Here is a 19,459-nt window from a genome sequence, read left to right as displayed (position 1 = left end):
TCATACTTAAATACTGGTTCTATCTTTGAATAGCAAAGTACAGATAAAGAACAAAATAAAAGGTTGACATTGTGGTTTTGAAATTCATTCATGGTATTTTGCAGCATCTGTGGGTACTTAATCTGTTTTATTGATGAACAATACTGTATTATATGACTAGACAGCATTTTCATTATATATTTATCAATTGGATATTGGAGTTGTTTCTACCTTTTGGCTATTCTGAACAATGCTTCTAGGAACATTTATGAGGAGATATTTGTGCGAACTAAGTACACCTGAAAGAATAACTGAACTGTGTGAAAGCCCCGTTAGTAGTTTGAGAAGCTGCCAAATTAATTTCCAAGGTCACTGAAATATTTTACACTCTCACTACCCAATGTCAAAAACACCAAATTTCTCCACATTTATTTTATTAACTTATTGTCTGCCTTTTTAATTGTAATCATCCTACTGGATATGAAATGGTGTTCTACTATTTTTTTTTAAATTTACTTAATTACCAATGGTATCAAGTATTTTTCCACGCATATATTATCTACTGTTTTATCTTCCTTAAGTAAATCTCTAAGTGTTGTGCCACCATTTTTAATTGGATTACTTATTGTTGAGTTTTTAAATTTTTTTGTATAGTCTAGGTTTGAATTCTTTATCAAGTATATGACTGACAAATATTTTCTTTCAGTCCAGTTTGTGAAAGACGTGACATATGCTGAACAGAAATGAAAAAAAAAGATCTTCCCTCTCTCCTCCATTCAAATTCATTGTGACAAATAAATATGACATTTCATTATTAGCTGGATTTCATTGTAAGCTCTTCCCTTCTGAAATGCCTTCAGCTACCTAGTTCAGTTGCTTTTTCTGTTAATTCTCTTTGACCTCCTTGCAGCTTTTGGTGCCAGAGACAATTACAGTGCGAGAGACATTTCCTCTCTCCCTCCCTCCCTCTCCCCCCCTCCCTCCCTCCCTCTCTCCCTGCTTCTCTCCTTTCCTCCCTCTTTCCCTTTCTTCCGGTTCTGAATGGCCATTTGTATTTGAATCTCTGCAAGGGGTTTCAATTTCAGAACTACCACTAAGCAGCTGGAACAAGGGAAAGAAAGATGCAGCTTCTATTCCCAAGAGATTTGTGCTCCAGCGGCTAAGGAAGGCATTCATAATACACTAATAACACTAATAAATGTAGAATTGCAACTGTAACTTGCCCTATGCAAGGAGACGTGCTCGGAATTGTATGAAAACATTACAGGGGAAATGACTCCAGTCATGGAAATCAGTCTTCTTTTCCTTCGCTGGTGAGTTGAAAACTTAGTGGAAACCTCAGAGATAAGAAAGGGCTCTATATGTTGAAGATGGAGGAGAGCATGATGATTAAAAAGAAGGAAAACAAACAAGTGTGGTTGGGGCTTAGAAGACAAGAGTGGGAATGAAACGAAATCATTTGGGTGTGTTAGGTGGGGCAGGGCTGCGCTGGACCTGGGAAGTTGGGTTAAAATCACTTGTCTCATTTGAAGACTGGAAAACATTGTAACACTAGGAATGGTGACCTAGTCAGATCTGAATTCACACAAGTCTGCTGTTTGTGCGTTATCAGGACTCCACCGCAGGTGCACAGTAGTTGATGGACAAAAAGTGGTTGGTGAGGAATGGTTGTTGCTCTGAGTGAAAGATGGGTGGCTCTGTGGATGGGCATCATGACAGTGGAAGTGAAGACTCTGGGATTCTTACAGAGCAAATGTCTGCAGACCTTGGTGATGGATTCATTAAAAAGGACTGATGAAAAGGGGGAGTCCAAAATGACTGACAAATGCTTGCGCTGTTTCTTCTGCTACTGTTCCACAGTGACTGGCCTACTTTGAATCTACCATCCTGTAACCTTAGGCTGCCACATCCCTTCTGTTTCTGTTATTATTTGTGCATTTAGAAAAGCAGGAGAGAAGGAATGTGCCTGTTTTTCTTTTCTAGTAAAGTGCATGTTTTTGTTTAAAGCTAAGGTAGATTACTAGTTTTTCTTTTAAAAGATTTTTCATGTAAAAAATATGCCCCACTTTTCCCTCTTAAAAAAGATAACATGGGGGTTTGATTCCCGATACCGCATGCCATACAGGCCCCACCCTTGGGCGTGCTGAGCCAGCCACTGAAACCAGGTGTGGCGGCACACGCATGTAATCCCAGCAATGGGGAGGCTGCAACAGGAGGATCACTATGAGTCCAAGCTGTGTAGTGAGTCCCTGTACCAAATACGTAAAAGTTTTTTTTTTTAAAGATAACATGAAATGTATTAAGTGTATTTATTCTCCTGTTATTTTGTTATGAAATTCTGTTTTATCTTTTTTCTGTAAGATAAAAATATTCCTAAGTATAAGACGACTGTGCTCATGAAGCCGTTTCTCCGCACAGAGACATGACCCGACACCTGCACCATATGAGACAGGCTTATTTTGGCCGATGGTTTCAGAGGGGTCAGTCCATGCTCAGTGGGTCCAAGACAGAAAGAGCACATGGAAAAGGCCTGGTGGTGGAAAGTGGCTTATCTTATTGCAGCCTAGAAGCAGAATGAGAAGAGAGTGCATATGTTACTGTATCCGGTGCATTCAGCTCTTTCAGGAATGTGCTGGGATAAGGAATAGCTGCCAAGTGGGATGTCTTCCGGTTATTTTGAGGAATCTTTGCATGGCTTCCACAGTAGTTATACGAGCTGACCATCTTACCAAGAATGTAGCAAGGTTCTTTTCCCCCTACAACCTCACCAGCAATTGTTGTTGCTTCAGTTATTGCCAGATAACCATTCTGTCTTAGGTAAAATACAATCCCAGTGCTGTTTTCATTTGTATTTCTCTAACAGCCAAAGATTTTACACATTTTGCCATGCATGCATCACTCACTTGTCCTTCTACTTCTGAGAAGCATCTATTCATTTCATTTGCTCATTTTCTTAGTGGGTCTTTTATCCTGGGTGGGGTGTAATGGTTTTAAGTTTTTTATATGTATATATATTCTAGATGTCTGAAGAATAGATATCAGTTTCTGTTTCAATTCTGTAGATGGTCTCTTTACTTTGTTCCTTGTTTCTTTTACAGCACTGGGGCCTTTTAATTTAATATGATTCCATTTGTCCATTCTTGATATTATTATGTTATGTGAAATGAGTCAGGCATACAAGCTTGCAGATGGCATGGTTTCTCTTATAGGAGAAACCGAAATATAAATAAAGAGCAAAATCACAGAATGATAATAAGAACTAAGGAAATAGATCACTTACAGAAGGGAAGGAAGGGCTGGGGAGATAGCCAAATGCTGTAATGGCTTCCTGTCATGCTCAGGCACCAGAGTCCAACCAGCCTGCCTCGGCACTGCATGCTGTGCTGGGCCCGGAACCCTGGCCATACCATATGGGACACTGAAACTGGGCATGGTGGTACATGCCTGTAATCCCAGTGGTGGGAAGGCTGAGACAGGAGGATTGTTACAAGCCCAAGTTGCATAGCAAGACCCTGTACTAAATAAATAATTAATTTTAAAAATAATTTTAAAAGCAAGGGAAGGGGGCCAAGAGAAGGATAGATGATGGTAGATCACAGGGGAGAGGAAGGAAAGGGGATTTTCAAAAAGTATCATGATGGGTTATGTACAAGTACCAACTCCAGTGTAATCATCATACACTGAAAACATGTACTAATATAAAAGTAAGTATTGTTAAAACAAATAAAACCAGGAGAGCTAGAAACAAGAGGCCCTCTTATAGGTCTTATGCTCTATTCCACACCCTTCCAGCTGGGTTGCAGCATACTCAGTTTAGAACTCATCCATGGAATGATCTGACCTAATCTCCTTCCCAAAGTCCCCACCCCCCAAAACACATGAGGCTTTTGGAGGATATTTTGCATACAAACAGAAGCACTCAGGCAGACTGTAAAAGGTGAAGAGAAGATTACAGGACCCTCAGAACTGGAGGAACAATAAGTTGTTATTCCCTGAATTTTCTTTTGGCCTCCCACATATCCTGGATGATGGAACAAGCCACAGATGCTGCCCTCAGAGACAGACAAAAGAAGCTCCTGGAAAAACCAACTGCCTTGATAAGAACCAGGAAAATAACTGAAATTCTCTAGAAAAATGTCTGCCCTCTGGTCTTAATCCAGTGACAAAATTGTTTGAAAGAAGCAGACAGATCTCTGATTCTGCCACTTGCCTGATGCTCCCTGAGTTATCAGGGAGCCAGGTGACCAGTCCTGCCCAATAGCATGGACACTTAGCGGACTAGGTCCAAAAAGGCTAATGACCTACACATTCTTCCAAGTCCACTGTCACTTGGGCCCAGCTGGAAGCTGAGTTTCTCCCCCACCCAGCATGCCCAGTGTTCTGAGGTGGATTGATGTGATCTTCTTCAAATATGTAATTCAGTTTATTGGTACAATTGAGGCACATACAATGATTGCATTCATCACGGGGCATTTGTACCTGCACACGATGTGCCCTACTCCGTGCCCTTTCCCTAAGATCGGCCCCAGGCAGTCAGCTTGTGCTCACCAACCACACTATCACTGCTTGGCGCTGGAAGACTTAGGACAGCAAGAGGCAGAGGGACAGAAAAAGCACACAAGGTGGGAAGGGAGAAACACTTCCTATTTATAGATAACTTGGTTTTCTACAAAGAAAATCCCAAGGAATCTACAAAATATTGCTGAGCTGATGAGTGAATCCTGTCAGATTGTTGCAAACTACGATTCCAGCACACGAATATCAGTTATGTATTTCTATACTAGCAACCAATGTGTGGAAAGGAAACTTAAATTTGTTTTAGCGCATGTACTTGCTCCAAAATAAAATGCTGTAGTTCTGAATCTAGCAAAATATGTAAACAATCTGCATGGTGAAAATCACAAAACAATAAAAAAGGAAACCAAAGAATATACAAGTAAATAGAAAGACATGTTGTGCTCATGGACCGGAAAGCAACACATCGACAGGGTGTTGATTTTCCATCTGTTGATCTATTTGTGCAATGTAGTTACTATTAAATTATCAACAGATTTAATCTAAAATTTATGTATGGAAACTAGAATAACCAAACCAATTTTTAAGAAAAAAAGAAAAAGCATGAGAATTACTCTGATAGTAACGCTGTCTATATAAATATGTTAATTAAGACAATGTGAAATTGGCAGAGAAATAAAGAATAGATCAAAGAAACAAATAAAAGAACTAGAAACACACTAATAAAGATATAGCTAATTGGTTTTGACAAAAGTATAAAAACAATCCGGTTGGAAAATAGCCTTTAAAACCAATAGCACTGAAACAATTGGACATGAATCTAAATGAATATAAACATTTTCTCTTTGTAACCACATACACGCAAACTTCGCTCTAAACCTTACACTTCATATGAAAATTAGGTCAAAATAAATTATGAGTTTAAAGGTAACCTATGAAACTTTACAACTATCATAGAAAAACAGAAGAAAAATGCTTTCCTAGGTATAGATGAAGCGTTCTTACAGATGACATTTAAAACACCATCCCTTGAATTTAAAATAAAAGGCACTTTGAATTTCATCCTTTTTTGGGGGGGGCAGTGCATGGATCAAACTCAATACCTTGTACTTGCCAAGCAAGCACTTATTCCACTGAGCTATCTCCCTGGCACATTTTTGTAAGAAAATGAATATTTTCTCGTCAGCTGTCACCATCTTCTGGCTAGACATAATTATAGCGGTGGTGACAGCACTCATGGTATTGGTGATGACGCCCTAGTAGTACTTCTAGTAGTGATAACAATAGTGATGATAAAATAACTTTCCCTTATCCAGGACACACTATTTGCAGAGTTTTATCTATATTAATTAATTTTCATGATAATTCAAGGAGCTAAATTCTAAGTATCTACATTTTCCAGGTAAGACACAGGAGAAAAAATAACTTACTCTGCACACGTCGCTAGCCATTGTCAAAGCTAGGATCTTCCAAGCCACATTGCTGCATTCTGGCATCCAGACCTTAACCTCTCTTCTACCATTCTGCAGCTCACAAACACTTGTCTTTTGCACCATTTCCAGAAGCTGGAAGGGGCTCTAAGGGGAACATATGTTCTTTATCTTGGTTGGACCCTAGTATCTAAGGTTCTGCTCATTTTGCAAACTCTGGCAAGACTAAAGGCAATGAACTGTGAATTTGTTGTAATAACAGTCCTTTGGTGATAGGTCCTGTCTTCTCAGAAAGTCTGCAAGAGACCTCCATGAGAATATGGGGCTGAGCAAAAGGAAGGCGGCTCTGACTGTAATAGGCAGCAGTTGCTTCCACGTTTAGTTTAGCCACATGCAGATTGTATGTGCCAAGTGCTCAGTGGTGTGGTGACCAGTTGCTATCCAGATTCGCAGATCTGAGCTCCCCACCTTCTAGTTTTGTGGCATTTGGTGCCATTTGTTTAATGTACTTTTGTTTTAGTTTCATGCTGTAAAATGAACCATGCTTCATATGGTGTCTGGAGAATTAAACAGTAGAGGTGTGATTGAAAACCATGATGCTTCATTTTTTAAAAATGACAGTAAAAGACAGATCACAGTAATCTCCCTCACTTCAGACATACTCAACTTCCTGACTCCTTCTGAAGCAGTTCTGGAAGTCCCCTGAAGGTGGTGACTTGAGTTGCATTGTCACAGATGCCTTGATGTCCTATCTCAGTTCTAGATGCCTCCCTTTCATGGTCATTTTGACCTTGGTAAAGAGTTAGAGGCTGCATGGTGCTCGATCTGAGGCATGAGCTGGGTGAGGACGCACCGTGGAGTTTTCATTCAGCCAAAATTATTGTGAACATTGATCAATGTGGTATGATAAAGTCATGGTAAATATTTTAAATGAAAATTCTATTATAATAAAAGACACATTATTCATTTGTGCAAAACAGTCCTTCATGCTAGCTTTTAGTACATGATCCTATCCATCTTGGTAGCATCTCTTTTACTATAAGAAGTTTTTATAATTATGCCTTTACCATATTTTTGATAATCTTGTATATATAAAATTGTTCAGTACTTGGCACTGTCTAAGATCAATATTGCTTCATGAATTGGTCAAAAAAATTTGAGTTGCAAGAAATATACCTACATTCTTCTCTTCAAAGCTACTTGCATAATTAAGGCATTCATGATACAATTTGTAGATATCACAATATCGACATGATTGCCTCCAAAGATGTAAAGTGCTAATCTCGTACATTTCAAAGATGAGTGAAATGTCTGTAGTCCACCAAAAAGGGGAGGAAAGCCTCATGGCAGAATTATAGGTTTCGAGGCTGGGGATAGAGCTCAGTGGCACAGCAGGTGCCTGACTGGTTCAAGGTTCTGAGTTTGAGTTCCAGTATTACAAAGAAAATAAGAGTATAAGGTTTAAAATGTTGTTTGAAACCAGGTGAAAAGTTCATCTGGGGCAGGTGTATTTTTGGTTAGGGAGACAGCAAGAAACAGCTAGAAAGGTGGCAATAAATTATGAGTTTTCAGGACCACAGTGGGGCCATTGAATATGATTACTTCAGAAGTAATGGGAGAGAAGACCAGGCAGAAACGGGTAGTATAAGTCCATCATCTCTTTCCATGCTCTCCTCTGGCCTGGGATCTCTTTGTGGGTAACTCTGGCTAAGACTACCCTGACCTTTCTGAAATGTTCAGGTGAAACACTGCCTGTAGGAAGAGTTCTAGAATCATCTTTCCTCTAGTGAATTCTCATTTCAGATTATGTTTATCTGTCTTATCTTATGTGACCACACAAGTTGGTATGCCTAGGACATTTGGAATTATGTCTGTTTTCATAATTAACAGTTCATCTTTTCACTTTAAAAATGTCCTATTTATATGCTAAAATATGAAGGTACTTACTTAAAACTCATCACTTCTCTCTGTGTTCCTGTCAGTTATGTATTGTAACTATTCAAATGTCCATGTTAGTAGTGAGATCACATTGTTTTATTCCCAGTATAGAAGCTACTAATTATGAAGTGAGTGTAAGCAAAGGCACTGAAAACTATGCACCTTAGATCCTTAATTGTTTTTCTTTTTGTCCCTAACACCACCCACTATTGGATTTGCATATAGTTGTTGCATGATAGCTCTATGGATTGGACTTGACATCTACAGGTTTCTATGTTTGGTTTATGCTGAATATGGCTTTAGCGCTGTAAAGAAATGTGTTCTCATAAATCTCTTTGCTTCCAAACCTGTGCATGTTTTCCACTGCCACTTTGGGTTGATGTTAAGTTCAGAAGAAAAATTTATTTGTAAGCCTGTGGTATCAAATCAAGCAAGATGCATGCGTGATTTACCCTCAACTGCCCATAGGTGCCTAAAACAGCTCTCTTTTGCAAGATTTAACCTTTTTCATTATGAGGTCCTTGTTAGGAACTTTCAAATAATAATTATTGAAGACAGATAATATTCCACTTGAGAGGTACATTGATTTAGCAATTCACTGAACCAGCTACATCGAATTTTTATTTTTGTTCCAATTAGTGTTATTTCTTTGAAGTTTCTAGCTTGGTTTCCACTCTTGATGTATAACCTTTGTGGTTTCAATAGCCTTACTTGTCTTTCTTCTTAAAATTGTTACGCAGTTAATACAGCAGATGTTGACAGAAGCAGAGGGTATAAACTTTGCTCTCTTGTAATTTACAGAGTAGGCATCTGAATGACGTTATAAGCGCTCTTGTTTGCAGAGAGATCTTACCATGAGCTCTTGGTCTCTAGCCTGCTTTAGCCCATTTTTGTACTGCAGCTCTCTTTCGCTCTACACCTTGTAGACTAAAAATGTCACTCCTGTCTGCATAGTAAAGTTGTTTCACAGAGCCAACACCCAGGGGTTTGATTCTGAGTCCTATAAAAATGGGCTACATGGCAAATTGCCCTGCTGGAGCCCCTTAAATTGCATCCTCAGGGGCCAGGGAGATGGCTCAGTGGAATAAGTGCTTCCCTGGCAAGCACAAGGGCCTGAGTGCAATCCCTGGTTCTGCCAAAAGGAAAAAAAAAATTGCATCCTCAGAATAAGTTTGTTCCCTCCACACATGTGCTCACCAGCATTCCCTGTGACTACCGCTCCCCTTTGGAAATACCTCTTGGTAAGTGTGCCTTTGTGAAGCACCATTCACTTGGTCTTCCTCCTTGGCTTTGCTTTCTTCATTCTAAAAAAGCCATGTGTCCATCACATGTTTTTATCCTTGAAATAATATTTCCCTGCAGGTCATACTGCTGGCTTTTGAAATGGTTCAATTTTTTAAAAAATTATATCTTTTATTTATTTGGTATAGGGTCTTCCTATGCAGCTCAGATTCATAGTGATCCTCCTGACTCAGCCTCCCCCAGCACTGGGATTATAGGTGTGCACCACCACACCAGGTTTCAGTGGCCAGCATGGCACACCTGGGTTCTGGGATGGCACAGCATGCAGTTCCTGGGATCACACCTAGGTCTTTGAGCTTGCCAGGCAGGCAGTTAGACCTCTGAGCTATCTCCCCAGCCCCTGGACTGGTTCATTCTCTGCTGTGTTCTATGGTGCGTTGTGAGCTGCGGGGCAGTACACTCCATGTTTTCTTGCAAGATTTGAATCCTATCCCCGTCGTGGCCCTGAAAGCTATGGAATGTTGGATCTGCAGTCCTCTGACGTGTGGAGAGTCCTTCAAAAGCTAGGATTGAGGTCCCATTCAACCCAGCTATTTCCCTCTTGGATATTTTTCCAGAAGAACTGAAAACATGCAACAGTGGTTTCTGTGCCCCCGTGTTTATAGCAGCACAATTTGTCATAGCTAAATCTTGGAAGTAACCCAAATATCCATCAACTGAGGAATGGGTAAAAGAAATGTGGGATTTTTACACACTGGAGTGTTATTCAGCTACAAAAAGGATAAATTTGCAGTTCTCATCAGTAAATCGATGCAACTGAAGATGATACTTTTAAGTGCAATAAATCAAGCCCACATGTGCAAACATTGCATTGTCTACTTAGTGTGAGAACCTGAAAGAGAAAATAAAATCTGAAGGGTGTAGTAGATAGAGGGAAAAGGGAAAAACCTGTTGGAAAGGAAAGAACTACTGATTTCACAAGGACAGAATAGGGAGCGGGAGAAAGAGATCTATCCATGTATGTAAGCAGCATGGTTTGGACAATTGTACTGCGAATTTGTGTTGGTCAGTGGAAAGGAGCAGTTAATCCTTAATTTGTTTTGTCTTCTTCTTTCAATTCTTTTTCCTTTTTATCTCTTCTTAGTTTCTTACATACTTTTTTCTTTCTTTTTTCTTCCAACTTCATATGTGTATATCTCATTCTATGAACAACTAATTTGCAGACAGCACTATGCAGTACAACAAATACTGTGAAATCCGTATTATTTTGCTTAGTGACATTCTGTATCATTTGTAATTTTTCTGTTTAATACTATTTTATATTCTCTTAAAAATAAGAAATGCAAGGAATTATGAATGATTCCTGGAGGAGGAAATGCAAAATTCCTGCCACTAGAACAACTTTTCTGGAGTCTTTACAGAAGGCTTTTGAGAAGGCAGACACAGTCACCTTGCAGCAGCGCTTGCCCATTGTGTGAGTGTGACTATTGATCCGGGCACTTCATCTCCACTGGCTTAGGCCTAGCAAATCACGTTGGGTACCTGGGTAGGTCATAAGCTTGGCTGCTCCGTGGTTCCCAGCCTCTTCCTCTCTGGTTCTCTTTTCTTGCTCTGCTTCTGGGTTACATGAACCAAGCAGCCTGGCTTCTCCGCACTTTTCTGCCATGATGTCTCTGTGTTGTAGGCACTGGACCATGGGCTGAAGCCATGAGCAAAGTGAAGTTTCTTTCAGGTTGTGGATGTTAGGTTCCATCTTAGCTACGTAGGGCTGATACAAGCCTTTGGGCTGCTCAGATATCCGTGCACACAGGGAGCTCCCTGCGTGCTGCTCAGTGTCATCTCACTCACTGGTAAGGGACAGCTCGCTTCTCCAACACCAGTCACTACCACTTAAGAAATGATGACTCTCTTTTTCTCCCTTCCTGCCAACAGAGCACGATGAATGTGGCAGCGGGCAGCACAACTGTGATGAGAATGCCATCTGCACCAACACCGTCCAGGGGCACAGCTGCACCTGCAAGCCAGGCTACGTGGGCAATGGGACCATCTGCAGAGGTAGGCCTGCCACCTTCAGGGCAAGCTGTGTGTGCTGCAGCCAGCCTGAGCTCTCGGGAGCCTGTCGCAGGTGCTCTTGTGAATGCGGCCAGGAGTCCTGCTCCTGGTCAGTTGGCTGGCAGGGACCCTGGGCAGGAAAGAAATGAAACAATGGCAAGGCTTCGCTTTTGGGCGCAGGTGTGGCTTGGGTGCGTGATTTCACAAGCCAATGGCTCTGTTCAGCCTTGCATCCTAGATGCTCAGTGAGTGAGGGAAGCTGCAATGGCTGAGGCGCATTCTTTACCCTCTGTGCTTTGTTTATTGGGCACATGGACTGTTCCCATCCACAGTTACTATCTGAAGAAGAGACAAATCATTTAAAATTTTAACTTCGTTCTTAGCAATTTTAGCAATTCAGACATTAGTGCTCAGGCTTCCATCTGCATTTAGCATAAAATAGAAACTTACCTTTCCACCTCCGGAGGCCTTCAGAATCTTGTCCCTGACTCCTCTGAGCTGCTGCATGTCTTTGTCCACATCCTCAGTCCCTCTGCTTCAGCACACCACTTCCTCATCTTCCTCCAGTACTGCTGTCCCCTCAACCTTGAGGTGAATGTCCTCCATGTCTCTAGGGTCCCTCGTCGTGGAGCCACTCTGAGCATCCATCTACAGGAGCACCCGTAGTGCCTCTCAGCTGAAGCTCACTGGACGGCTTTCTTCCTACACCCCCCGAGAAAAACATTTTGCGTTGGTGTGTCTGTCTGTGTTTCCTGTTCTCCACTGCTGTCTGATCTGGTGGCAGTGATGTGCTGCTCATATCACCAGAATTTGCACTTAGCAACCAGAATGTGCAAGCACAACTTAGGTACTGATTCACTGTGTGTTAATTGGCTCAATCAAGGAGCAGCAAGACATAGTGTGCTGATAGAAAGAAGCAGCATTTGGAAAAAAACGGGGCAACCTATGATAGAGGAGTTGCTATGATTCTCTTTCTGGAGATGATGGAGTCCGGATTCAAAGAGGTCAAATAACTTCCCCTGGCCATGGCACATCGTCAGTGCCCCATGAGAGCTGTCCTTGATAAACTCATTGATGCCCTGTTATAATCACTTACATTAAGTAACTCACTATGTGTGAACGCTGGTTTGGAAGAGAGCTGTAAAAGGTTTGAGTTGATGCTGGTCAGTAGGGTAAATGGCCTCACAAGAGATTGAGAAAATACATCAGTAGAATTCCTTTGGGACAGCAACTGACAAAACTCTAGCCATGCTCCAAGAATGCATTTTCTGTATTCCAACAGTTTTACCTTTTGGAATGAATTTTGGAAAAGTAAAAAGGTCACAAGCAGGGTGACATGCACATATACTCCTGTTTTTGCATCAGCATTTTAATTCCCTTACAATTAGAAGCAGCCAAAATCTCTCCTCATAAGAGAGTGTTATGCTTATGGTGGGTGTTTGCTCATACCATCGCATGCGTTGGTTTGCAGCCCTAAGCCAGGGATGTGCCAGCAGGCACACAAATACCCCGAAAGGCCTGCAAGGCATACCTTTGAGGAAATGAGAGAAAAATAAATAAAAAATACTTTTAAAATACCTATGCACATACTTTTATAAATATATGAAGACTGGAAATGTGCCAACTGTTCACTTTTATACTCATGGATGTAAGAAAAAAGAACATTCACTTATAAAATTCTACGTTATTTACATCCTCCAGTGGGAATTTACACATAAAATATCTGTGTGGTTTTTAAAAGGTCTGAGAAGTAAACAAAGTAGGGGCCAGTTTTTCTTAAAAGGCTGAAAAAGTATAAAAGAGGGCTGAATAAATTTTTAAAGGAGAACAAAAAAGAGGAAAAAAAGGGCACAAGCAGAAATGTAGTTTCAGGAATTTTCAAGCCAGCTGAGGGAACCTGCATACCAGTGCTATAAATTAAGGAGCACCCTAGGGATTTGGTTTTAATGCCTTTTATTATCAAAATTATGTTGTTTCATAAAACAATATTAATTGCCCTTGTTCAGGGTTCTGTGTTTGCCAAGGCCTCTCTTGTCATTGTGATAAGTGGCTGTTCCACCTTTGTGGAATTTGAAAATCTGGCTGTGAAATATACGAGTTCAAATAAATGTCCTGGTGTCTGCAGACTCAGCGAGGAAGAAACATATCTTCCCTAGGAAGTTGTGGATCAGGAAAACAATTTTCTTAAAATGGCCAATCACATTGACTTTGGTCACAGGTTAATTCTAATTTATTAATGACGTGTGGGGAAGCCAAGTGGTAGAACTCAAGAATGGACTAAGAGCTTAAAGACTGGTTCAGAACTGCTCTTCATACTGAGCTGAAATTCTAACCTTTTTGCATGTTACAATTGGTGTAGCCCTGCAAGTAATTCTGAAGACAGCACGCATCATTGTGTTTTAAGTGAGAAAAAGCTGTATGATGTGAAAATGTTATAACAATGAGGGAGAGGGTGGAGGAACTGGGCTGGGCTGTGTTTTGCCTACGCCTTCTCCTTGAAGCACCAGGTTGTGCCTTTGTTTGAGGGCCTTGTTCCATAGGTGGCATTACTGCCTATAGCTAAGTCCAGGGCTTAGAAATGACCAGTTAGGCAGGGTCATTTCTTTAAAAAAAAGAAAAAGTGTAATGAAGGGCTGGGCTGATAGCTCAGAGAACTAAAGCGCCTGCTTACGCAGAGCACACTGGGGGGTTAGAACCCCTGTGTGCTGTGCTGGCCCCGTCCCCAGGGTGCGCTGAGACATCAAATGAGACTGGGCGTGGTGGCACATGCCTGTAATTCCAGCGCTTGAGAGGGTGAAAACAGGAGGATCACTAAGAGTCCAGTCTGTGTAGTGAGATCCTGTACTAAATACATAAAAGCTTACAAGAAATGCAATGTATCAAGGCTTCTAGATGCGACCAAATCTAGACAGAATGAGCGCTGTGCCTGCAGATACCACAGAGGCAGTGTTTCCTAGAACAACGCTAACTAGCGGGGATGCTCTCAGATGCGTTTTGCCGGTGGCCAGGGCCCAGGCGAGATTTTTCTTTACGGGAATACAAAGTGCTCCTTCTGTTCAATAATGGATACCAGCTACCTGCACTGCACCTTGCTGGGTGCATTCACATGTGTTATCTCGTTTAATTTCTAGCAGAACCCGAGAATGTTGGTAGCATGCTAGCTTACTTCTTCACATAAAAATCAGGAGGAAGACACCATTGCATCTAATTTATCCCAGTTAGTGGGGATTGCTTGTGAGGTTGTTAGTTTCTTTCCATTCTCCTCATCCTTTTCTATTGCCTATTGTTTCTCCAGTTCCTTCTCTTTCTTCCCTGGCTGTTTATATTCATATTCTCTCCCTGTCCCTGTCCCTGTCCCTCCCTCCCTCCTTCTCTCTGCCCCCCTGTGCGTGTGTGCGTGTGTGCGTGTGTGCGTGTGTGCGTGCGTGTGCATGCGTGTGTGTGTGCGTGCGTGTGTGTGTGTGTGTGTGTGTGTGTGTGTCTGGGGCCAAGAAGTTGAAAAGAGACCAGAAAGTGAGAAAGCACAATGACAATCTATAATTTTTAAAATAAGATTTTTGCTTACATAGTTGATAAATAGATAAAAGTGCTTTGGAAGCTATGAACAATGTTTTGTTCACTATTTTGGCATTTGGAGTTCCATACGCAAGATGTTCGCAAATGGTTTCAAGTGGGATTTGCATAACCTGGCTGGAGGGTTAAGGTTATCTGCAGAGGAGTGGTTATCTGAATTCCCAGTCCGGCGTTAACGCGGACGGAAATCAGGTCTTCACTCGGCAGCTGTCGATGCGTAGCTGATAGAGTAAGCCCCCTCTCTTGTCTGTCGTTAGCGCTGGGTGTGATGTGGTGATCCTTGGAAGCGTTCTTGACTTAATGAATGGTAACTTTGACATTGAACTGTCAACATACAGCAAGTGGATTTTATGCCTGGAATATAGCTTCAGGTCCCCTAAAAGCAAAAGGCAAGGAATGGAAGATAGGCCCTTGGCGATTTCACCACATTTATTTATTTATTTATTTATTTATTTATTTATTTATTTGGTACTGGGGATCGGACTCAGGACCTCGCCCTTGCCAGTCAGGTGCTTATGCCACTGAGCTATCGCCCTGGCCCTAATTTCACCATCTAATTAATGTTGGATAAAGATTTGAACAAATGAATGGGACAGTTTGCAGAATGGAATTTTATATGTGGAAAAGGCTATTAATCAGGTCTTTAAAATATACATCTGCGTGAATATTAATTAGGATCCAATATTAATTTGATTGCAAGTAGTAGGATCCAGGCTGTGCAGCTTGCAGAGCCTAAAGAGTTATTAAAATGTGGGCTCCTTGTTCAGAAAGCAGGAAAATCTGCTCGCTTACAAGTATGAAATATAAAGCTTTTACTTTGTCTTCGTTCTCCTGCTTGCGCTGCCATGGCATTTATTTGCTATTTTACGTTGCTTCCCAGGCTTGGCTGTGTTCTTAGGGCAAACGCTCGCCTACACGTGCTCCAGGCCTGTACCACATCCCGAAACACCCAGGGCCCACTGAGGTCGGGGTTTCCCTGTCCCTCCCCTGGACATTCTGTCCTGGCCAAGGCAGAGAAGATGAGGCAGTCATCTACGGTGTTTAGATGCAGTGGAGTACTACTCTGCCATAAAGAGGGGTAAAGTTGAGCCACCAGCAGGAAAGGGTTACACCTCGAGACCACAGTGCTAAGTGTAGTAAATAAGACCCACAAACCTAGACGTCTTGTGGTCTTTCTCATGTGAGAGAGAGCCCAAAAATGAGTAGATCATAGATAATGCGCAGAGAGGTCTTTTGCAAAAAGAAAGGAGACCGAGAGACAGGCAGAGAGAGCAAGGAAAAGGATGCAAAGAGCCTTAAGATGTGTTAAATACATGCACCAACTCCCTACAGGGAATGACACGATGTACTGCACATGCGGAGTAGTGCATATAAAGCTGAAGAAACAGTCACCGCCTCAATCCTCAGCAGCTGGGGCCCCCAGGGCACTGTGGTCTGTACCCTGCTCCTGGATCTCCTGCACAAAGCATCTTCTCATTAGGGATGGAACTGTGGGCTCTGCCTGGAAGCCCAGAATGCACATACTGTACCCAACCCAGCTCAGTCCCTGTGTGTGTGCAGGACTGAAAACCTCCCTGAGATTCCGCATTCCCTGTGTGCGCTCTGGTGTCCCAATGGGCTCACGCACAAAACAGAACCAAGGGTGACACGATTAAGAGCTCTGAGTGGGTGACCACAGTGCTGAACTCTGAGGGTGGGCAGGGCGCGCCCAGTACTGGTGTTGGCTCTGTGCTTGTGGAGGTGTTTGTGCCACTGTTTACTAGAATTAGTTAAAATAAAAGTTCTAAGACCCAGCTTCCCTGGGTGTGTCATGGAACCTCTGGGTAAAATGGTGACTGAGATTTGCGAATAGACTGCTCCAGGACCCCGGGGCTCCTGCACCCCACTTCTGCCTTCTTTCCGCTGCTCCTGCAGTTTGACTTGTCTTTTGCTGCAGCCTGGAATTCTGTTTGTTTTCCCCAAAGGCTGAGGTCAGATCTCTGGATGGCGGTCTCCAAACCCTGTTCTTACCAGCGTAGCTGAGAAGATCCTTGTGTTGGAGACTGGTTCACAATAAACACCTTCGGGGATGATAGGTCTGTTATGAGAAATGCCAATATATTAATTCTCATGAGAACCTTGAGGGTTTTTTGGTTGCTGTTTTGAGACAGGGTTTCACTGCTTATTACAGGCTGGCTGTGAACTCACTGTGTAGCCTGGGTTGCCCTCGAACTCATGGTGATCCTCTTGCTTGGGCTCTCAGGCACTGGATTAGACTTGGAGCATCACACCTCCTAGGAACTGTTGTGGTTTGAGGAGAGCCTCACCTGTCTCTGGGTCTTTACTTCTCATATTCAGAACCAATAGAGAAGAAGGAAAAGAAATGAAAAAATTGGAGATTGAAGCATCAACATGAAAATGCACAAAGATTATCTCAAGAACATGGTTTATACATGTGACAATGACCTTATTCATGATGCTGAATTCCCACTTGGACAGATTTATGCAGCCAAACAGAGGTGGACGGGTGCAACTGAGGGTGGTCCAAGTGGGGCTTCCCCTTCTGCTGTGTGGCTGGCGGAAGAGCCCTGGTTGTACTTCCTGTGGGCTCAGGAGCTGTGGGGAAGGAGCTGGGCTGCTCCCCTCTGTCATGTCCCCTTCTCTGTCTTGCCCAACCACAGCAAACAAAGCAGGAGAGGATGAGCCAGGAGGCCAGGGGAAAGTTACTCTTCCACACGTCAGATAAACAAAACTAAAGAACCTTCCCTTCGGCTCTTGGCCTCCAACGCAACTGAGAAGCAGCAAAGTGTGTATGCATGTAATCTTGCCTTGATTCCAAATGAAAGATGATATTTCCTTCCAAAATGAAATAAATTTCTAAATAATTGTTCACTTGTTTAAGTGAGAAATCACAGCCCGGCAGTTCACTGGAGATTTTGTTAGCTCCTCCCTGAGAATCCTGATGCAATCTTGTCTGCTGCAGGCACAGTCAACCTGGAGAAGACTTCAGAGCTTTCTGGATAATCCCTAGCACTTCAGGACTTACTAAGGGCTGGGAGCTCTTCTTTGGGTCTTTCTTTCTGTTCTCTATAGAAAGAAATGTGTTAATTTTCTCCTGCACCATATGTATTTTCAGACCATGCAGGGCTACTCTTCATGATTTAGCCATTTACGGCACTGTCGTCTCCGAGATGCCCACCCTGATGTCTCAGGCCAGGTAAGCACCTCTTCTCTGTGTCCTTGTGAAGCACTCCCCATGCTGCCGCAGCACACAGGACGCCTTGCTACATTTGCCCATTTATTGCTCTGTTTTCTGTAGACCGTGCCTTACCATAGCTCAGTGACCAACCCTTCTTACTGAGCTGAGCCTATCACAGTTCTCTGATGTTTCCCGAGGAAGAGGAAGACTCTTTCCAAATAGAACGTGGAATTTATATATGTAGAATGTATTCAGCAAAGCAAAAGTCTGCCTGGAACACAAGAATGTATAGGTCACTCAAGCCTCATCCCCTGCCCTAGAAAGTGTGCTGCTCCCCTAGATGGGGAGGCAAACCTGCCTTACTGTGCCTGAGTGATTAATCGGTGACTGGCTGTCCAAGAAAATCACCACAATAATATTCATTTCACTATAGAAATTTCAGGAACCTAAGAGAATTTGTCTTCTAAGGTGCTTCAGAATCTTTTAGCTCTCTGAAGTAATTGACTCTGCGCTTATTTGCATGGAGTGCCTGCTCAGAAAGCAGCTTCCTAGAGATTTCTGTTAGATTTCAGGCTGTGTAAACTATATGAAAGAAAGCCCAGAAATTCAGAAACAGAAGGCTGAGAGGGCTTGATGGAGATAGAAAAGTTAATTTGACAGCTCATGCTAAGGATGTAAATGAAATCCTGAATTAACACAGACATCCTAAGTAAAACAGACATGGATATGTGCTGAGATGCATCCAGAGGCAATGTGGGAGGAAAGCAGAGGGAGAGAATCGGCAGGCAGGTAAGTTGTTATAGCAAGGTATTCTTTTTTTTTTTTTTTTTTTTTTGTATTTTAGGGAAGGGTCTATAGGGTGTTCAGGGTCTCAGTACTAGATCAGACTCATAGTGTTCTGCCTGTTTATAGCCTCCCAAGAGTTGGGATTACAAGCATGAGCCATCACACCCAATCTCAGTGTGCCCCATGGATGGGGCTGGGGGTTGGAAACCTAGTCCCTGAGTCTGCCTAAACAGGTGCTTTACTGTACTGCGCTATCTGGGGAGCCCTTGCAATAAGCTGTTTTCACTGCATGAGTTGAAAAGGTACATTGAACAAGACACGTCCTCAATATGCCCACTAATTTTTTATTTATTTATTTATTTATTTATTTTCTGTATTTTAAGGAAGGGTCTACAAGGTCTTCAGGGTTTCACTACTGGATCAGACTCGTAGTGATCTTCCTGTTTACAGCCTCCCAAGTGCTAGAATTACAGGCATGCGCCACCATGCCCAGTCTCAATTACTGTCTCAGTTTGCCACGAGGGCGGGACTAGCACTGCAGGCCTGGGGATCAAAATCCTGGACCTTGTTCCTGCTTGCAGGTGCTTCAATCTGCTGAGCTGTTTGGCCAGCCCTTCAGTAAAGTATTCTCTTTTTTTTTTGTATTAAAATTATTTAGTTATTTATTATGTTTAGTACAAGGTCTACAGGGTCTACAGGCTCTCACTACATAGATCAGACTTGTAGTGATTCTCCTTTTTTCAGCCTTCCAAGCACTGGGATTTCA

The 19,459-nt window shown here is 42.3% G+C and overlaps 1 protein-coding gene across 1 annotated transcript in view; it reads left to right on the top strand.

Annotated features, from left to right (window-relative positions):
• Nell1 (neural EGFL like 1) overlaps positions 1-19,459 on the top strand; it is a 990,534-nt gene that overhangs the window by 652,703 nt on the left and 318,372 nt on the right. The window contains exon 16 of the mRNA XM_004642698.1: positions 11,037-11,159. Coding sequence (XP_004642755.1) covers positions 11,037-11,159 — 123 coding nt within the window. The remainder of the gene's footprint in view (positions 1-11,036; positions 11,160-19,459) is intronic.

This window comes from Octodon degus, unplaced genomic scaffold (genome assembly GCF_000260255.1).
Source record: "Octodon degus isolate 3935 unplaced genomic scaffold, OctDeg1.0 scaffold00159, whole genome shotgun sequence".
Classification (NCBI taxonomy): Eukaryota; Metazoa; Chordata; class Mammalia; order Rodentia; family Octodontidae; genus Octodon; species Octodon degus.
Note: the sequence above shows the minus strand (reverse complement) of the source record. Positions and strands in the feature narration are given on the sequence as shown.